Consider the following 20,771-nt stretch of genomic DNA (forward strand, 5'->3'; position numbering starts at 1 on the left):
AACACATCGAAGAAGACCCCGACTTTTTGGATATTCCCGAGTTGGCACCAGCATACTATTCCCTATTCTCAAAAGTGAGATCCTCCCTCAAAGGACACCACCAAGGGACTCCAAGTGCCGTCAAAGAAGCCTGCACGTGCACACTTAAAGACCTTCCGGAATCCGCCTACCAGGAAGCCTTCGCGTCGTGGGGAAGCCGCCGGGAAAAGTGTGTCGACGCTCGAGGGATGTGCTTTGAAGAATTTTGAAGCATTTTAGCTATGCCTAAAATAAATCTCTATTTCAGAAACTTTTCCTGATGCTTTTTATGTCAACTTTGTAAAATCGAAATTACATAAAATGAGCAATTGTAAATGAATGTCTTCAGGAAAATTGTGAGGGTTATTGAGATGGATGATTTTAATATTTCTGAAACAAAGGACTAGGGTAGCATTGAGAGGCCAGAGTACATAGAGTCCTCATTTAGCACAAACGGCATAACCAGAATCAATATAACAACACCCCAGAAACAGTTTATTGACCTATGAATTACATGTAAAATAAATCAGAAATTTGTATGACACCCACAGTAATTGTTCATTATTATGACTGATTAATCAACCTGTGTTAACATGAAAATCATTAAATTACGACCCATTTACGGTCAAGTACACATAATTGGCCAATCTCTTCACTAAAACATATATAATATCCACGTGTATTAGCTTTTTATGGCTAATTTGTTCGCCGTGGAACTTTATTTTGTCAGTCCACGGACTGTCATTGCCTTTAAATGGATATGGATTTAAAACCATGACTTCGGAGAATATGCATTATTCAAGTGATTTTGTCAGCAGAGATAATCAGTTAATTACGGTGTTTGATATCAGCTAAATCTGAAGCACACATGGGCTTCCAATCAGAGTTTAATCAGGCAAAGTCAGAGTACTTCAGGTATCAAATTTCCCAGGTAAAATACCTTTAGAGAAAAAATTTCAATGCAGAGAAAATCTTATAAGGGGAATCTTGCTCAATGAACACCTTGCATAGTGAGAGAAACTTCGCATAATGAAGGAAGAGGAGAGGGGAAAAACAAGCCGCATGAAAACAGCAATTAATGAAACCAAAGAGATGAAAAGTAAAATAATTGAAAAGTAAAAGCGAGGAGTGAGCGTAGCTGATCTAGCATACACATACCAATGGTCCATATGAGTGATCTTCAAGAACAAGGAAAAGATTAAGGAGATGTGTGCTTCAAAGAGAGTTAAAAGAATAGCTACACTATGGTTACGTTGGAGGGTAAATGGAGAGTTAAGTCCCAAAGAGGAGGCTAAATGAGATTTGTTTTCTACAAATTCATTCCAGTTTGGTTCATTTGGCCGAAAATGATGAATTGAGCATGATTCACGATCCTAAACAATGCATGTATGATCTTCTTGGAATAAAACTTGAGCATATTTTTTTTAGTATTACTTGCAGCATGGAATGCAATATTGTTATTTTAAATTAGATTACAAGGGAATATTTTTTTTGCATAATGAATGGTTCATGAACAAGTAGAATCCTGGAAAGATTGATACTTTCTATGAGAAGCTACACTATAGAGCCGTGTTCAAGCTGGAATCCGTTTATTTCACTTAAGAAAAGGGGAATCATGCGGCAGCCTGAAAACTTTACTTGAGAGAGTCAAATGTACAAAAATGGAGAGAAGGAGATGCAGTCTTGACATGTTTACACAAGAAGAAAGGCACAATAACATACAGGAGATGCTTGAAGCAGAGCTTCTAAAGTGGATTCTCTTTGAGAGGTTGTAGGGACTTTGTAAGTATTGATAAGTAGTTCTTACTGAAGGTAAAAGTGATTGCATAAGAGAAGAAAATAGAAAATTTTAAAGTTTGCACATTTTTATGACCAGAATTTAATTGTGCATTCATTCCTATCGGAATGTTTGGTAAATACTACCCAATCACCGGGAAACAAAATTGAAAATTCTAGCCTTTTCAGTGAAAAAAACTGGGAGGTGTGGATCCTGCACATCTTGTTGGTGATGTGGACTATGTACCCGTCAGTTGTGACCAACCTGGCCTGAGGAGTGAATCCTACATAGTGAGGAACTTCTTTCATTATATGACCAAAGAAAAAAGACTTTTGATTCAAAATACACACGGAAACGACTGCAATAAATAATCTCCTGAATTTTAAAGCAAGCTGCAGTCAAAAAAATAATTAGATCAGAACTGAAAAAAACCACAAACAAAACAAGTGCCCGAAGCCCTTTTTGATGAAAGTTACAATATCATAGGGTGACATGCAAGGGCACAGACATTTTAGGATGTCTAACAACAACTTATTTCAAGGTAAAATGTGCTCAAAACATTTTTGGGAGAGAACCCTTCACAACAGTTATTTCTATTTTGATATTTGAATCTTGTTGATACTTCTTTCTGAAATAGTTTTACAGAATGGTTTCGATGAAGAATAAATTGTATGGGGCAGTCTTCCTGACTCCAAAGTTATTTGCATCCCGTCTATAGAGATGTTTTACGCATGACGCACATATAATTTGTTGGGTAAATATGCATATTCATTACTCGGAGGATAAATGGAACTGTGGGTACAATTGGGTGTTTTCCATTGACCACCACCTCAGATTCCAAATTGTTACATAATGCAATAACTTCTGTTAAGGCATCATGAGAATAAATGAGCCTTCCCAGAAATACTTTGACACAAATATTTAATGGGATCTTTGATACTCTGCAGTAAATACCATAACATCATATGAGGTCTGAGTCACTTATAATTAGTACAAATATCAGTAATGGAACCGATGTTTTACATTTTGATTCCACTTCTCAGTGCACCATCATTGGCAACTAATGATCATGTAAAAAAATGCAAATTTTTTTATCACCCAATTTAAATTCAGAACCATGCAACGATTTGGTTTGACTTGTCACACCATGATTTCCCTGAATTTACAATATACTATAAATTCTCTTGACTTTTACGAAGGACTTAAACTTTCTTAATTCTTTAACGGGACTTCTAGATTTGGCCATCACTATGTGGTATTGTTCGCACCAGCAAAATGAGCCACAATCTTCAGCTTTTATTGAACTCTTACAGCTGTGTACAACAAGAGGTGGTTAATCTTGACAAAAAGTGACAATAAGAGAAAGATACTCAGCTAAAAATATAATAATAGATGAGGGATTTAATTACCTGATGACCCACTGCTTCTGGTCTTTCTCCTCGTGTTGACCTCCTGCTCAGTTAGAGACCTCTCGGTGCTCTCTTTACCCCTACTTGTCACGCCACCTCCCCCTCCCCGCGTTTTGGGAGGCGGTGATGCCCTTTCCCTTGCACCAGCTTTTACTCCTGTTTGCCGCACTGATCTCCTCATTGGAGTGTCATCCCGAGGTGGTGGATTGGTCACAACTGGAGACCCAGTGTTGGTTGAACTCTCCCTCGAACGGATTTCCCTTTTGTTGGCTGCCTCTTGATTTTTACCCTGCGTTCGGTTATTTAACCTGCTGTTTGTCCTGTTGTATTAAAAGAAACACATTATTCGTATAGGACATGGTCTTATAACAAATCATGGCAATCTTAAAAATGTAATTACATTTAAATAACACCACATCATCACAATCATCTCATAACTTGCTCACTACCTGTTCTAAGTGATAAAATCTTAAAAAACATTTTGATTATCAAATATTATTATTTATAATAATAAACAACTTTCAGGGCTAATTCTCACATTCCCACTTTCTATTAGATTTTTCAACATTAGCTTTCTCATTATTGATATTTCTTGATATTTACAGGACATAATAATGTAAAAATTTTTAGCTTTCTCTCCCTACGCAGACTCTTAGACAAATGGATCAGCAGATGCAGTTTTGAGGGGGCTTCTCAGTAAAAATCATAAGATAATGAGAGGGTATAAGCTAAAACAATTCCACTTGAAGCAAGAAATTAACTGCTGTTTTTCTTCAAGCTATTTTCAATTTTGACAAACTTATGTCATACGACATGAGCAGAGGGAATAAAAAATTACTAATTATACAGAACAGAGATTAAGTGATGCCAGGGATTGATTAATTTCCTATATTATCTAATATTTAATAAAGGAGATCTAAAACTGGGCTCATGACAGGTCTTCTCCCACAAGGAAAGGATCCATTTCTTTCAATTCTCCATGAAGTCTTGCATCTGGGAGACAATTGTGGCCTATACATTCTCCCGACAGAGGATCAGTATAAAAGCAGATCTAAATTTTTCTTTACCCTTTGACAAGGTGAACAAGACTAACATAACAAACTAAAGGGCCAGCCAAGTTCAGTGTGATTGACATTATTCCTTTCATATCCCAGTGTAATTTCTAGCTTTTCAGCTACATTCAAAATCCCTTTTCTCCTTTGCAAAACTTGCCTTGTTTGTTGTCTAGCCCTCGAAAAGTGATAGTGAATTGAAATGCACTAAATAAAATATGAGATTCACCCATCCATGGAAGAGGTCAATGGTAGAAGAAAAGAGTTGCACAAAAGGTGAAGAAATGATGAAACCAACGTGAATTAAGTTCACGAGCATGAAAACAGCTACCGATTATATATGGACACCAACCATGGAAAAGAACGAACCGGGGCAACAATTTGAGGTACCACTGTATTATCACCCTCATGGAAGCCAGTTAAATCTAACTCAACTGTGAGACTGGACAAGATGAAAACAATAACTTTTTTGAGGCACAATGCAGCAATTTAAAAATGGAAAAGTCATTAACCAGTCACAGAGAATGGCTTTTCATACTTTGGAATTTTTAGTGAGACTCAGTTTAAAGTTACTATTGCTACGCCTATCCCAGTTTCTTTGGATTTTTTAAGGTAGTTTAAAACTCAGTAACCTCAGAACCTTTAGCGATATTATTTTAAAGTGTTTGGAACATATGTAAGGTAATTATACATTGTAAGATGATTAATGCAAGATAATTCCACCATTAAATGCTAAATTTTCCTTATTAATATTCCCTTTGTAATTTGAAATAGTATTTAAGAGGGGCAGAGGCAGCCCAAGGGTAGTTCGTTAGACTATTGAGGTCACTGCTTCCGATTCCCAGATGCTAAAAATTTTCATCTTTGGAACACTTGTATTTCTAATTTTTTTGGAATGAAGTAATAAGAGAAGTGAATAATACACATTGCACCCATGGAGAAAGGCATTAGTTTCAACATGAAACACAGCAGGCACCAATCAAGATGATCACGTGGGTATGAACCTCACAGCTGTAGCAGAAAGTGAAAATCAAGGAATCAGCTGCAATACTGCAATGTGGAAGTCAATGGGGAATCATCCAACGTTTATCTCCCTAGAAAATGCTGTCGTGCATTCAAACATGAACTGATGGCATTTCTCAAGGTAAAACATTCCATTTTAAGCGGATTTGAGTAGGCCTTTGACAATGTCACATGGAACAAGATTTTCAGGATGTTAAGAGGGTTTGGAATAGACTACTAAAACAGATGAATAACCCATCAACAAGAATCAGGTAACAACCATACAAATGAAAAACACAAGGACAATACAAGGCATTAGATCAGAATGCAACCTCTCACTCTATTTAACACGCATATAGAAGAAATAATAAAATAAGCATGAGAATTGGATATCAAAAAAGTTAAGGTGAATAGTGACAAAATTAACATTCTCCAATATGCAGATGACAACGCAGTATTGGCAGAAATGAGCAAGATGGCCTGCAAGTAACTCAATTAGTTATGGACCTCTCCATTATAATATGATCATCAAGAAGAAGACAACTAAAATTCTAAGTTTGGAAGAGAGAAACTGAAGAGAGACATCACAATTCCAGGAGGGAAACTGGAGTAAGTGGGATCCTTCCCCTACCTGGGCAGCAATATAATTTGGAATAGAAGAGTTCCAACCAATATCATTCAAATAATAGCTAAAGCTATGAAGGTATTCATGAAGAGGCAACTACAATGCTCTAAGGACATGAGGTTGCAATCATGAAAGCACTTTGTAAAATGATTAAAGGAGCAAGGCACTGTATATCAACATTACACAATATGAAAGTGGAACAGCAAAGAAAAGAAGCCTTTGAAACTGTGCGGGAGGGGAATGCTGAAGATTAAATGAACTGACAACATGAAGAATAAGGTTTAATGGAAGAGCAGAAAAGGATCCAATGGATTAATCTATGGAAACAAAAAACTAGAGGGATCAAAGACACCTTGAGCCAGGCACAGTGGATTAGTTCAGCTCAGCTCTGTGGAAAAATAATAGAAGAGAAAATCAAAGGGTAAATATCCCAAAGGGAAGACAAAGAGACAACAACATATGACCAAGTAAGAAGGAAAAAACAAAGAAGCTATCAGGGGGTGAGTATAGTAAGTAGATGCCAAAGTAATATTATCTCAGGATTGAAATGCTGCTGCGACCGATAGCTCAGGTCATTTGCACGATTGAGGATGGACAGGAAAGGATGAAGGGAAGGGCAGAGAAACATGGCATCGACAATAGCAAGCTTTTAATGAAAGGCTCCAGCAGCTTAACCACCCATCCCACAGATGGTGTAGTCAATCAAAGTGCCCTCCACAAAGCACCTCTAGCAGGAATCGGGACACCATCGAAAAATATCTGTTGTTGCTGTGATTTGAATCCGATCCCTCAGGGTGGGAAGCCAGTACGTTAGCCACCACTGCTTTCGAGAGTTTTACAGGACACACTAAATTTTCAGTTTTGACAACACAGCCTCCATTTCAGAAAGCAATGCCAAGAAGAATGAAGTATACATTGGAGAGGAAAATTCAGCACCAGTATTAAAGGATGCTGAGGATTGTTTTATATTATTATTTTGTTTAAAAGCTTCTGGTGACTCTTAAGGGTAACCCATTGCAATAGTATCATGCTAAAAGCCCACAAGCTTAGAAAGGAAGAGTGAGGCATGTCTACCAAACTACTAGGAATTAAACCACACCAGTAACTATGAACTGGTTTAAATTCTGATTTGTGTCTAAGTAGGAAAAAAGAATCTTTAAAAACAAATCTTGTCCTTTAAGTGTCCAGTATTACTTTATAATGCCCACAGACACCTGGCTATACTGCAAAATGCTGACATACTCAATACAACATCCATTTTATGGATAGATTAAAAAAAATAATACATTTACATAATTACAGACACAAATTATTTAAAATATGAACATCATTGGATGCCCATAACATATATTGCTGACTTAAATCTACATTTTTTAAATCAAAAACATAATAATTTATTCTCCATTTAACTTACACTGTCTTGTGATTGGACAAGACAGTGGTTTCAAGGAACATCACACTATGTGGTAACTTAGTATCAAGAAATCCTCCCGAGTTTCTCTGGGAATACTATGTTTTCCAGCATTCCACACCCATAACCAAGTTTATGTTTGAGCAAAAATAGTCCTGTGTTAATGACTATTGATTTAAGGTATTTGAAATTACAAGGATTGAATGGCAGTCTCTTTGTGAAGGCGTTCATAGAGCATATCGTACTCTAAACAAGAAATATAAGTGAATATGTAAACAATAACACGCAAGTATACCATCCAGATTAGAAATTGTCATGCAATCATGTTATTGACAATTGATCCTCCTTTAGTAGATAGATTTCTTGGAAGGTGAAGAAAATCATAATTGAAAATTGAAATTTTTCAAGAAAATCAATTCAAAACAACTATAGGGCCATGGTATAAAATTAATATTCCTCCTTAAGAAAATAAAAATGACAAATATACAGGTATACTTTCAATTCAGGCTCTTTCAATGAATACACACAAAATGAATTTCAATGAATACAAAAGACATACAATCTATATAAGGTAAAATTTCCACTGTAATTTCATAATAAAGTAAATTAAATGAGAGGAATGGTAACTGTATTTCAATCATTGAATTAGCTTTTGGCTGGTGATATGGACAATTATGACTTTAAAAAAATGGTGATTCTGGATGGAAATTCGGAGGTGGGCTAATATTATTTAAATGTGCTGCCATGGGAGTGGTGAGCTTCCGACAATTCGATAAATGGCTCACATATGATGAAGATAGCAATGAAACTCAAGGGCACTGCAGAGGTACAAGTTTACTTGCCAAAAACAGACTACGATGATGATGGAATGGAGGAGGTGCATGATGATATCACTAAAGCAATTAAAATATAAAACGAGAAGAAAACCTAATTATTATTGGAGACTGGAATGCAATTTCTGTAGGTTAGGAAAGAAAAATATGGTATCATAAAGAGAATTGAAGGAGTAAGACTTTAGGTATTCTGCTAAGAGAGCAAATGAATGGTGACAAACAACACTCTTTCAGGACCATCCATGATGGCGATAAACATGGAAGAAGTCAGATGATGTAAGAAGGTACCAAAATTGACACCATTCTCATGAAATAGTCATTTGGGAATCAAATAAAATACTGGAAAAGCCACCCAGGAGCAGATAATTACAGTGACCACATTTTAATGTCTATGAAGTATCCTCAAATTCACGATGCTGAAGAAGAGAACGTAGACTCAACGGGAGTTAGACTAAAGGGAACTAATCGAATATTACATTTCCAACAGAAATTGGAAAAGGAAAAATATTACCACATAGAATAGATTGAGGAAAGATGGCAAGAAACAAAGCATGAATTTATAGAAGCCACCACAACTATAGGCTGAAGGAGTCATGAGAAAAATAAACCATGGATCCCAGATGTACTTGACCAAATAGGAGAGCACAGAAAGTACAAAAACACAATGACCGAGGAAGGAAGGATGCATTAGAGAAGGTTGAGAAATGAAATCAACTGAAAAGCATGACAAGTCAGAGAAACATGGAAAAGGACCCTGAGCAAAACAATGCCATATAACCTGTTCCAGAGAAAAGTAGGAAGCAGCCTACAGGACTGTGAGACAACATTTCAATGAACAGAGGATATATTTTGGATAAAAAAAAGCAACTCAAACCTAAAATGAAGAGAGGTGTACTTGGATAATCTTCATGATAAAAAGGGAATGCCTACCAGGATACTGGAAGAAGTGGACAGTCAACCATGGAGAAAAAGGAGACTATGCTAAGGTATGAAGGGGATGCTGCTATAAAGGACTTCGAGGCATACTGGACACTACAGATTGTTATCAGACCTGTGTAACTAATAAATAAAAATAAACATGAAAATTTCATTACTATCATTCATATGTCTCATGCAGTGAAGATTTTAGCAAAACGTACAAAAAAATGGAGAAGAAAAGGGGAAGGGAAGATTTACATGTCATTCTTTATAACTTGCAATTTAGCAATATAGGAACAATATGAAGTACCATGTTTCCTGGTCCATTCTACACGCTTTTTTACTCCAAAATCAATCTGTCATCTTATAGGCCGAGGGTACATGGCCGATTCTCTAGAGAAAACACTTACTATTAAGCATTATGATGGGATCTAAAGGAAGAAGATTCTCATACAGTATAGCATTTAACCTTGATGCTGTGTATTACACTTCAGAGGATGAAACAGAGCAACTGAAAAGCTTTTGGCCAGCCTCCAACTGAGAAGATAATGCAAGAATTGAGGAAGCAGAAGATGGACGCAGTAAATGCAGATATGAGTAAAAAACTTCACGCTCATGTGCTTCTAAATGGCCAAAGCTTAATGAACATGATAAGAAGTGGATGATGAATCACAAAATGAATGGGATTACAATGTATAAATATGTATAACCTTCATGGCTTCTAAAGAAGCAAAAGCATAGTGTCATCAATAAATAAAACCATTACCAGGTTAATGTTTCCCTTTCAGGTATCACTTCAGGAGCAGTATCACAAACTATTCTTCAAAATATAATTTTGACAATTCACTCAGTTCAAAGATAAAATTGACACAGATGATGGAAAATTTGAAAGTATTTTGTCTCCATTCTGTTTACTTCATTTTTTGGCAAATTTTCCACTTCCTAATTGAACATTTATTCAGGAGAATGCGAGCAGCAAATGGTAAATAATTATACAAAGCAATCTTTCATGTTGATTGTCCAATTCTCTAACTGAAATATGGGTTCTTCTGATTATGGATTGAAATTAATGAATTTTTTACACTAATATTTCTTATCCCTGACCTAAACACCCAACTCACTGCGTTTGGCGAAAACACCACCTTAAAAGCAGGGAAATACTAAATGGTACGATGTAAAATCAGGATGCCACCATAATTGTAAAAATATAGATAAAATTCTATTGGGGACCAAAACACTATACCTGAAAACATTGGTCAGTAAATAAACTCTGGATTCCACCTCACTAAGGGTTATGATCAGCATATAGAATGCTGGCATATAGAATACCCATTTGAATTTCAAGTAACAATAAAGGCAATAATATTGGAAGAATGTTTTCTAAGGTATGTGGCCTGACCCTATGGCTTTCTATAAAACAATGCTTTATATCTATGCCTAAAACTATCATGAATTACATACTTGCGTCAATACTAGAGCTATTTTTGACATCAATGAGTGAAATATACGGTAAGGTATACTATTCCCAGCAACCTCAACTCTGCTATTTTTAAAATCACAATTCAGTATAGGAACCATTTACCTGCTTAACTGACAGATGAATAGAATGGTTTGAGGCGTTACTTTAGAAGCGATTCATATCGGAAAAGAAATACTTAGCTATTCCAAATATATTTTACTAAACACGACCTAGGTTTCAACTTAAGAAGTCAAAACTTAAACCTGACGATGACTTTGTTAGTCGAAACCTAGGTCGTGTTTAATACAATATATGTGGAATAACTAAGTTTCTTTTCCGATAACTGACGGATGATAATGCTAAAAACATTAAATGGAAGGAAAATTCAACAATTTTCAAAAATTACCATAATTTTCTGGATATTTCAAGTTTTAAGCATGGGGTAAGGGTAAGCATGCATGGATACCAAATTCCACACACTACTACCAAGATACTTGAGTGATACAAGTAGGAAGTTATTTAAAATCATATATAAAAGGCAAATGTTGGGGCCACCCTATAAATTGGCTTTCCTATGTTCAGGAGAAATCTATAATTAGGCTATAATAATTACTCACTACAAATGATATTCTTCACAAGTTTGTATTTAACAATTAAAGAGCAATCAGGAAAATTGGTCAGCATATAATCAGGACAATTAATTACATGGAGATTACCCTCTCTTGACAGCAAGGGCAAAATATTAGTAGAATAACGGTTTCATATACTACATATTAGTAGACTTTGGATGAAAATTTCAATTTTGAAATGTTGCATTTCTCAGCTGAAGCCTCAGTTGAACTTTTGAAATATTTTTCAATGAAAATTTTACAGATATATTGTTTGTGTTTTAGTCATTGAACAAAATCAACACAGTTGCTCAAATAATTAGGGCTAAAGCACAAAAAACAAAGCATTTCTTAATAGAATATGGACATAGGTATTATTTTTGTCATTTGTAATTTTGAAGTGTTCCTTAAATGAAGTTTATAAACCTTAATCTTACACTTCTGTACTAAAAAAAAGGATGTACAACAGTTGGTGTACACAAAATTAATTAGTTTGAACATATCTATTTCATAATAATTAATTATGCACTTCCACAGATTAATGTCATTAAAACCACCAAACTTGATGGCAATTTTTAGCATGCCTGTCCATATCTAGCTTGCATGATTTGCAAGGGACAGGAGTCAATTTCCCAGGAGCTGTTCCACCCAGAACAATACAAAAGGGAGATGGCTTGTTGCAAGCTCATTGAGGATTGGATGAAAAATAGTGCGGTGGTTTTTGCTTAAATTGACATGAGAGTGTGATGCATTTGCTGAACCGTTATGGAACTAGAACAGATCTCGTAGGTAACCTAATCTGTATTATTTCTGCCCTCTCTATCATTGGAGTTTTTTCCACAATATTTTGAAGACATTTCCCAATGGCGTGGCAAACCTGGATGTAATGTGTTGAGGAAGAAGTACTCAATTTCTATAAAAGTAAGGTTAAAATGCATCACTGGAATCATCAATCATTTCACTCGACAGAGAGCAGCAATATATTTAACATTTAGGAGGAAAAACATTTTTCCTTTGCCCCATTATTTGTATTCATATTTCCTAGAATTGTAGAAATTGAAGAGAAGCAAAAATTATGAGTTCTTTGCACTTTTTAAGAAAATTATTGAAATGAAAAGCTCATTTTTATTCTAGTCCGTTTTGTTACAACTACATTTTGCCGTATATCTTTTGACTTGAGATACACTCATTTAGCAATTGCATGGCTTTTTAAACAACTAACACTATTCATAACTGATTGTCTCTTCAAAACATACTTAACCCTCTTAGTGCGGCGGGCCGATATATCGGCTCTTGCGTAGACTATTGTTTAAAGCGTTGTAACTTATGGTTTTTTCCTTAATAATTTATGGTTTTTGTGCTATCGATAGGTTGAATTCCATAGAATTACATAACTAATTTTTTAATTTTTTATTAGCAATTTTAAATGCTTTTCAAAAAGTATAATTCTTACTATAATTTTTCGTTCAGTTTTGTACATGTCGGGAAGCTCAGCCTAATTGTTTGCTCGTTTTTTTTTCTGAGTGGTCTTTCCACTATGAAAAGCCACTGAAAGGCTACTAATCTGTTTTCATCTGTAATCTCTTGAATGTGTTATGGTGTGGTGGTGTTGATATATAGCTGCTTATTCAGACTTTGTTGATACGCTGAAAATGAGAACACTGCTTTGTAATCATTTTGGTTTCTCTTGCCATCCATCCTATCTAATCAATTTCGCCCTGTGTATTGGATTACATTGTCAGCAGTTCTCTGTGAGTTAGAACTTGGTTTTTTTCCGCCTTTAGATTGTGAGCACATTGCCACAGTCTCAAGGAAAGGGGAAAAGTCCCAATTTGACTCAGTCAGATCAGCCTTTTCAACAAAATCGAACCATGCAGAGGCTGACAAAAAAATTCGTAATTCACTGGTTTTTCGTTACTTATTTATAATATTTTCTACATGTCTTTTTGATTCTTTATTATGATTAAATATTGTAGTTTTATTGAAAAATGTTTTTAAAAAAATATTAGTATTGTGTCTAAAAATCTAAATATTATTGCTAAAAAAATATTCTTCAAATTTATAATACTGTAATAATTACATTTATTTTTCAGATAATGTAAATATATTACATCATTATTAACGACAAAATTTTATTTTAAAATAAAAAAACTGCACATGGATATCTAAACAAATAACTTCATAATGTTCTTTCTTTCCTAAGGTGATACATTTTCTTAAATTACCCTTTGCACTTCTCACTAGTACCCCTGGAATCCCTGCCGCACTAAGAGGGTTAAATCACTTCCAAATGAACTTCATGTCATATTCATGGCATGGTAATTTCCAAAACTTCTACCCAAAATTGCTGCAACAAATACAGAAGCAATACTAATTGTCCACAATACTTTGAAGCAATGGATAGGTTAATTATTTGCCTATGATATGACTTACTTGGTATCTTTTAGCTCCTCGTCCTTTGCTGGAGTTATGGGCAGATGTGCATGCTGGGCCAACTTGGCTCTAACTTGCGCCCTTGATAAAGGGATGGATATCATTGGAGTGATTGGGATACCTTTCGAGCTGTTTCCTGCTGGCAAGGAATGGGCTGCCACACTAGTAAACGGTGCAGCATTCCTCCCCTTGCCAACTATCTCTATGAGGGGCTCATCATCAGATGATTCTTCCAAGGCCATAGATCCACCTGCCAAGTACAGAAACATTTTATTAGGAATACTAAAAAAAAAAGAAGTTTGACACATCAATAATTAGTTTAATAATAGTCTTTAACAAATAAATAAAACCAAAAACTTTTTTGTATTCATAAATACCTTTGAAAACCACATTTTTGCAAGTTCAGAGTGTCACTTTAAGTATGTAATTGGCAATAAGTTTAACGCTCACAAGTAATTTGGGAAACAAGAGATGAACCTATGATAAAACACAATAGAGTGCTGTAACGTTAAAAATAATGAAATAGTTTGACCCAAATCCATTCACATAAAAATGAGCATGACAGGCTGATGGGATACGTATCAAACATTACTAAAAAATCCAAAAAGATCAATGTTGCACCCGTTTTCCAACAGAACAGAATGCTCCCTCACTATTATCAATCATGGCAACAATACCATACAGAGTGATACAGCACCATCTTTGATGTTATCTTTCTAATATGGATAGAGTTTAAAAAAATTCTTTTTCCACATTATCTTTCTGGGTGTAATATCCAATATTTAAATATGAAGGATAATCGGGTAGAGAACCCTTATTACTCAATACCTTATCCACCCCATAAAGGGCAACACCCACAACAGTTTGGTGAATCAAACATTTTGCTTATGCCAGACTGAGATATTCCTTTTAAATACATGCAAAGGCCCAGAAGGGCTCAGCCCAACCAATATAAAAGCTGAACTGGATTCTACTCTGGGTGAGTCTGCTCCTTCCTTTACAACAGTAAAATATTGGGTAGCAGAGTTAAAACAAGGCCATACAAGCTGTCAAGACGAGCATCGCATTGGTCCACCAAATGAGGTGACGACTCCAGAAACGGTGAAAAATATCCACAAAGTGATATTGGATGATCGTTGACTGAAAGTGTGCGAGCTAGCAGACATAGTAGAAATTTCAAAAAGTGAAGTAATCGCATTTTAACTGAAAATTTGGGCATGAGAAAGCTGTGTGCAAGATGGCTGCCGCGTTTGCTCACACTCGCGCAAAACCAGTGTCGTGGAGATGTTTCAACTGAGTGTCTAGCAAAGTTTCACGGCATCAAAGCAGAATTTTTGCGCCGTTTCAGAATCATGGGTGGGATGAAACATGGGTCCATTACTTCACACCTGAGACAAAAGAGCAATCAAAACAATGGATTCAAAAGGGAGAACCGCCACCAAAGAAGGTGAAGACAGTTTCACCTGCAGGCAAGGTCATGGCGTCGGTTTCTTGGGATGCACGTGAGATAATTTTCATTGAATATCTTGAAAAAGGAAGAAGTCACCAGCTAGTATTATGCGAACTTATTGCAACGTTTGATCAAAGAAATGAAGCAAAAGCAGCTGCATGGGGCTAAGAAATTTTGCTACCTCATTAACCCTATTCCCCAGATTTAGCCCCCCTCGGATTATTTTGTTCGCAAACTTAAAAAAATGGCTCGGTGGTCAAAGATTTTCCAACCGTCCATGTCGGCAGTTAATGACTATTTTGAGGAGCAAGACAGTTCTTATTATAATAAGGGAATCGGATTTATTGAACATCATTGGGAAGAATGTATTGAGCTGGAAGGAGATTGTGTTGAAAAATAAATAAATTTTTTCCAAAATTTTGTGTTTTCTTTGTTGGGTCGGGTACTTCTGGGATTACCATTGTATTCACCGACTTAACTTCGAGAAGTGATACATACTAATAATTCAATGATGGATTTTCAGGTTCAACTGTTTCAATCCTAAGAATGTAAACAAAGAGATGTCGTCCCCAATAATTTGGCATATTGTATGAGACTTGAACAAAAAACTTCAGCCCATCTGATGCAAGTTAGAAAAACAGTGGAAGTATTTAATATCCATTACTAAAAAGAAAGAAAGACTCATACTTTTCCACAATCACAATTAGGGATAATAGACACGAATTTGCAATTTATAGGAAACCCACATATACAGACCATATAATTTCCAATGATTCCGCACACCACTTTTCTCACAAACACGCAGCCCTCCACTCCATGATCCACCGCCTCCTACACATCCCCCTTTCCCCCAAAAACTTCAAAATTGAACTCGTGAATATCACTAATATAGCTACCAACAATGGTTTCAACCCCAAACTAGTTGACACATTACTACAGAAAAAACAAAAAGCAATGGCCATAAAAAGCATTTTCGTATCTCAGCCCGCAGTATCTAAAGATTTTAAGTGGTGCTCGATCCCGTTTCTGGGAGATCTTTCATATAGGATTTCCAACTGCCTACCCACCTCACTCAAAGCAGCCTTCTACCCACCCATAACCCTCTCCAAACTTCTAGCCAATGGAAAAGACACCCAGGATAGCCTTCTCAAATCAGGCATTTATAAACTGAAATGCGAGGATTGCAACAGCGTTTATGTCGGTCAGACCGGCAGGAATATCAAGTTACGAGCCAAGGAACACGCTAGGTGTCACAAAAATCAGAATAACAACTCTCTCTTCGCCAAGCATTTACTAGAATTCAACCACAGCAGTGACTTTGTCCCAGAGATATTACACACACTCCCAAAAGGATTAAAAATGGACGCTCTCGAGCAATTAGAGATTAGAAGGCACTTGGTGAACCCCAACACGACACTTTGTAATGAGCAATTATTCCCATACCCCTCCCCACTCCTCTCCGAGAAATTAGCCTGGAAATGGTCAAAACAATCCATCAACGCACCTGCGAGCCCCCACCCCCCTCAAATCCTTCCAACCCTCCCCGCCCCCACTCTGTCCTGAGGGTATATATGCTTGCTCCGTCTGTTTTGCAAATTTGTACCTGATGATGCCGCAAGTCGGTGAAACGCGTCGTGCCGTATAATAAAATCTGTGGAAAAGTACGAGTCTTTCTTTCTTTTTAGTAATGGAAAATACGTGTAATGTTCGTAGTCAATCATATTAGGGTTGATTGAAAAAAGATATATTAATTACTTTTGACAAAGCACTGCTCATAAGGTCTCTCACTTCTGAAATTCTACGAAGCAGGATAGCTTATCAACCACAAAGATGGTGGTTATGTCAGCTAGTACAATAAACATCTAAGATATTACCTTCATGAGTGAAGCATGATATCTTAGCTCAATTGGTGATCCATTTACCCCATCATTAAGTATTTAAAAGCTGATGCAAGTGGTGCTCACATTTATTTAGCTTTTCAGTTCGAATTATTAAAGCAAAAGCTGAAAGCATCAGAAATTATCTTTCTGTTTTTCTGACAGATTATTCATCATAAATATAAATTTTTAAAACTTTATATTTATGTTTACATCATAAAATGTTGTTGTTAACCTTATGGACAAATAATAGTAATACAATTTTAAATATTGGAAGAAAATGCATTATCTTAAGCGATTATTTTCCACTTATTTTTAAAGAAATTTCTCATACAGCAAATATAGTAACACATGATTCACTTCACTTATAATAAGATAAATATAGCTTTTTGAACTTTTATGTAAATTTCAACATACTTATTCAATTGCTCCCGGCTCAACCTTGTGGAAATTCATTTCAATTAAATGAAGTAAACAATGTATCTTTCCACTGTCCTTCTTCAAGGACAAAAGGACAGTGGAAAGATACATTGTATTCTTCATTTAATTTTCAACGTGCTTGTGTTTTTGCTTTTTTAAACCTGCTTTGAATCGATTTCTCCTTGTTTCACCTGCTTGAATTACTTAGCTACTCATTCCTTGACTTCCTTCGAGCCCTATGTTCCTTCATTTCAATTTCACGTCTTAATACAGTAAAAGAATGTTGATCTGAAAGTGAAAGGCACTGCGACACCTAAATTATGCAATAACTGATGCCATGTCGGGCAGTTGATTACATATGCCACAGGATAGTCCTTCAATAGGAATTCGTGTGTAAGTTTCAATGTTGCAGAAAATTAACGCTGAACAATAATACATTTAAGGTAGGGCACGGTAGTCCAGAGGGCAGAACACTGGGCTACTGGCCAGAGGGCCTGGGTTTGATTCCGAGTGATGCCTTGGCACAATCAGCTTCACCCAAACTGAGTTTCCCAGGTTTCTCTAGGATACCACAGGTGGCACAGGGAAAGGAGCAGACCCTCTACCCTGATGCATTATTTTAAGCAGGCTTACTACTAGGGTAAACAGTACCCTCACCTACCAAACAAACCTTAGGGTTGATTGCTATGGTATTGTACCCAGCAAATCACCAAGATGATGCGTGGCAGGGTGTATTAGGTGACCAGCCATTTGTGCAATGAGTAATTATTAGTACTTAATACTAATTATTTTCAGTGTGTTCAAACTAGTACAAATGAGCCACACTGCAATCATCACAAATTGCGAGAGATAAAATGGATTCCTTAAATTGTTCACCAAAGCCTTCCACGCTAAAATTAATCTATCAGGTTTTAGCTCATAATTTGGATTTATCTAATTGTTTAAACAATACATCTTAGTGTTCCCCTGTACCCTGTGTCTCCTAACCTAGAATTTTCCAAAGATAATCCGAATGCCTTCCATTCATGCATAATGATTTTTTATCTAAGGGGCCACTTTCTTCAGTATCTTCAGATAGTATTGTAATAGTTATGGTACATTAATGTCCAAGGTCATTTTGCACCACAGTTATATTGTTTTCGAATACAAACACCATTTAACAAATAAATCTACACTTAAAACAAATAGCATGAAATAAAGTACCACTGCTATAGTTTGATCATGAGGTTGGTTTCTCTTAAGAGTTAAAGAGTCCGGGCCATCCCATAAAATATTAACAAAATCTACCCTTATTTCAAAAGTATCTCGGGCCCTCCAGTATTTGTCACACACTGCCAAGATGTGATTCACCGTTTAGGACAGTTCAAATTCGTTGCAGCGAGGGTGTTATTTTCTGCGAAGAGGTATGAGTGGGTCAGAGCTCTATGCCTTATCCTTAAGCACGTAACTGCGACTTCAGTATCTTCTTCAATACAAAATGTACGCCCTCGAGGAGTCTCCAATGCTCCTCATGGCACATTCCAAGGTGAGGTCTCACCAACATGAAATAACACCTGTCAGCAGACTTTTTCTCATAAATATTCATACTCATTTTATGAAGCCTAGTTTCTTTCAAAGAGTTCTACATATGTTTCTAAAGTGTTCCCCATATTAGATCCATTGCTATCGAGTCTCCCAAGGATTAGGCTCTGTCTTATTCTTAAGTGCATCCCTTAAGAATTCATTGGTGGACAGTCCAATGGATTTTCCCCCATAAATACAATACTGACATGATAATTTCCAAAAGGGGTGTATTTAAAAAATATTTCAGTTCATCAAGTGTCTCTTATTACAGCCTCTCCTCAACTCTAATTGTTCCAGCAGTCCAATTTTCATCCTTCCTTTCAAGGAGAAGAATGCCTGGAAAATATTCAATGCATGCCCCTTACTCTCCATGCCTGCCTTTCCACTCCCACCTTTGAAATCCACCTCCAGAATATCTGTATACTTGTTTCCCAGCCATACCATGAAATCTTGTACCTGATGATGTCGTCTACAGGTATGCACTGAAACTGCCAGTACTGTAATTAAGTTACTGTGAAAATATATGAAGTTTTACTCACTCAGTAAGAAATGTGCACACATGACTTTAAGCACCAACCCCATGAGAAGGGCATTTCCCATGCCTATTTGGGCATGGGGAAAAATTACATCATTAACACTATTTAAGCCATGCTTATTATTCGAATATAACTATCATATATGCCCAAATATATGCTGATGTTTTTGTCATAATTTGTTACTTAAAATTCCCCCATTATACCCAAGTATCAAATTTTTTTCACATTTCTTGGGGCTAGGCCGGGTGATAGGTCTCTAGAATAAGATTTATAACAGAAATACATTCTTCTTAAAAAATAGCTATTAGCATTATTTTTCATTGGATTTAAAAGAAATTCCTGTTAATTTTCATTTGGTAACTATTGTATAAAATGCCTAGGATTTACTACAACTCAGTGTATTAACTGACGACATGCATAGAAATAATCCATGAATTTTGATACTCAGCTGTTTGAGCTTCATTAATACTATCCATGTTTTCTATATTATTGTGAGCATTAGAGGGACTTACGGAATGCGGGAATATAAAATCCTTTTTTCAAAAGCTAAACCCCATTAAAAAAGAAAGTTATGTATCGCATAGAAAAAAGAATAACATCACTTGGTAATATTTATTTTTTTAGAGCTTAAAACAGAATATTGATTAACATTGCCATTATATTACTTTAAATAAGAAATCAACAAGTCAATTTAAGAAATTAAATTGGGAGTCTTGGTCACATTTAAATTTAGGGCAAGTAAAATCAATATTTTACTGCATCATTGAATCAATAAATATGTGATAATATAGGCAATGTTCTATATGAACAGAAAAATGTTCACTCAAATAAATTACATTGGGCAGTTTTCCTGAACAAATTTAATTATTTTACTTAAGATAGCGCTTATTACAAATGAAAAGATGTTGCTCCCTAATGTTTGAGATGATTATCATAATTCTCTGTGGTTGAAACCACAGAATCTAATGACAGGGCAAGTCCGTAAAACATGAAATCCATAGGCATGGAGGAGCACAAAATATAATATCCTAAATGCAATAATTTATAATACATGGTATGAAAGTAATGGTCCGCTAAGTCTCACTGGAAAAATAAGAGTTTGTTGAAGGCAAATAACAGGTTTGAGAGGCAGAACTGCACAAGCAAGTTAATCTTCTCTTCCAACAGGAAATACGCAAAACATTAGTTTGACGACCTCCATGTTTAATATTTTCTGCTCTTCAAAATAGACATTTTGTCCAAAATTAGGTTACATAGATATGCGAGAAAATCAGCATTTCTTCTTCTGAAAATTACAAGCAATGCTAACGAAAAGGTCATAATAGCCGTTTAAACAGCACATTGGTGCTGAAGAGGCACTCGGTCTTATGCGATAAAGGG

At 35.9% G+C, this 20,771-nt stretch overlaps 1 protein-coding gene across 1 annotated transcript in view; it reads right to left on the reverse strand.

The window, feature by feature from the left end:
- LOC139694824 (streptococcal hemagglutinin-like) overlaps positions 1–20,771 on the reverse strand; it is a 60,110-nt gene that overhangs the window by 5,732 nt on the left and 33,607 nt on the right. Inside the window, exons 8-9 of the mRNA XM_071593342.1 lie at positions 13,546–13,795; positions 3,205–3,524 (exon numbers count right to left, since the gene is read on the reverse strand). Of these exons, the coding sequence (XP_071449443.1) occupies positions 3,205–3,524; positions 13,546–13,795 (570 nt within the window). The remainder of the gene's footprint in view (positions 1–3,204; positions 3,525–13,545; positions 13,796–20,771) is intronic.

This window comes from Hetaerina americana, unplaced genomic scaffold (genome assembly GCF_022747635.1).
Source record: "Hetaerina americana unplaced genomic scaffold, ioHetAmer1.1.p SCAF_56, whole genome shotgun sequence".
NCBI lineage: Eukaryota > Metazoa > Arthropoda > Insecta > Odonata > Calopterygidae > Hetaerina > Hetaerina americana.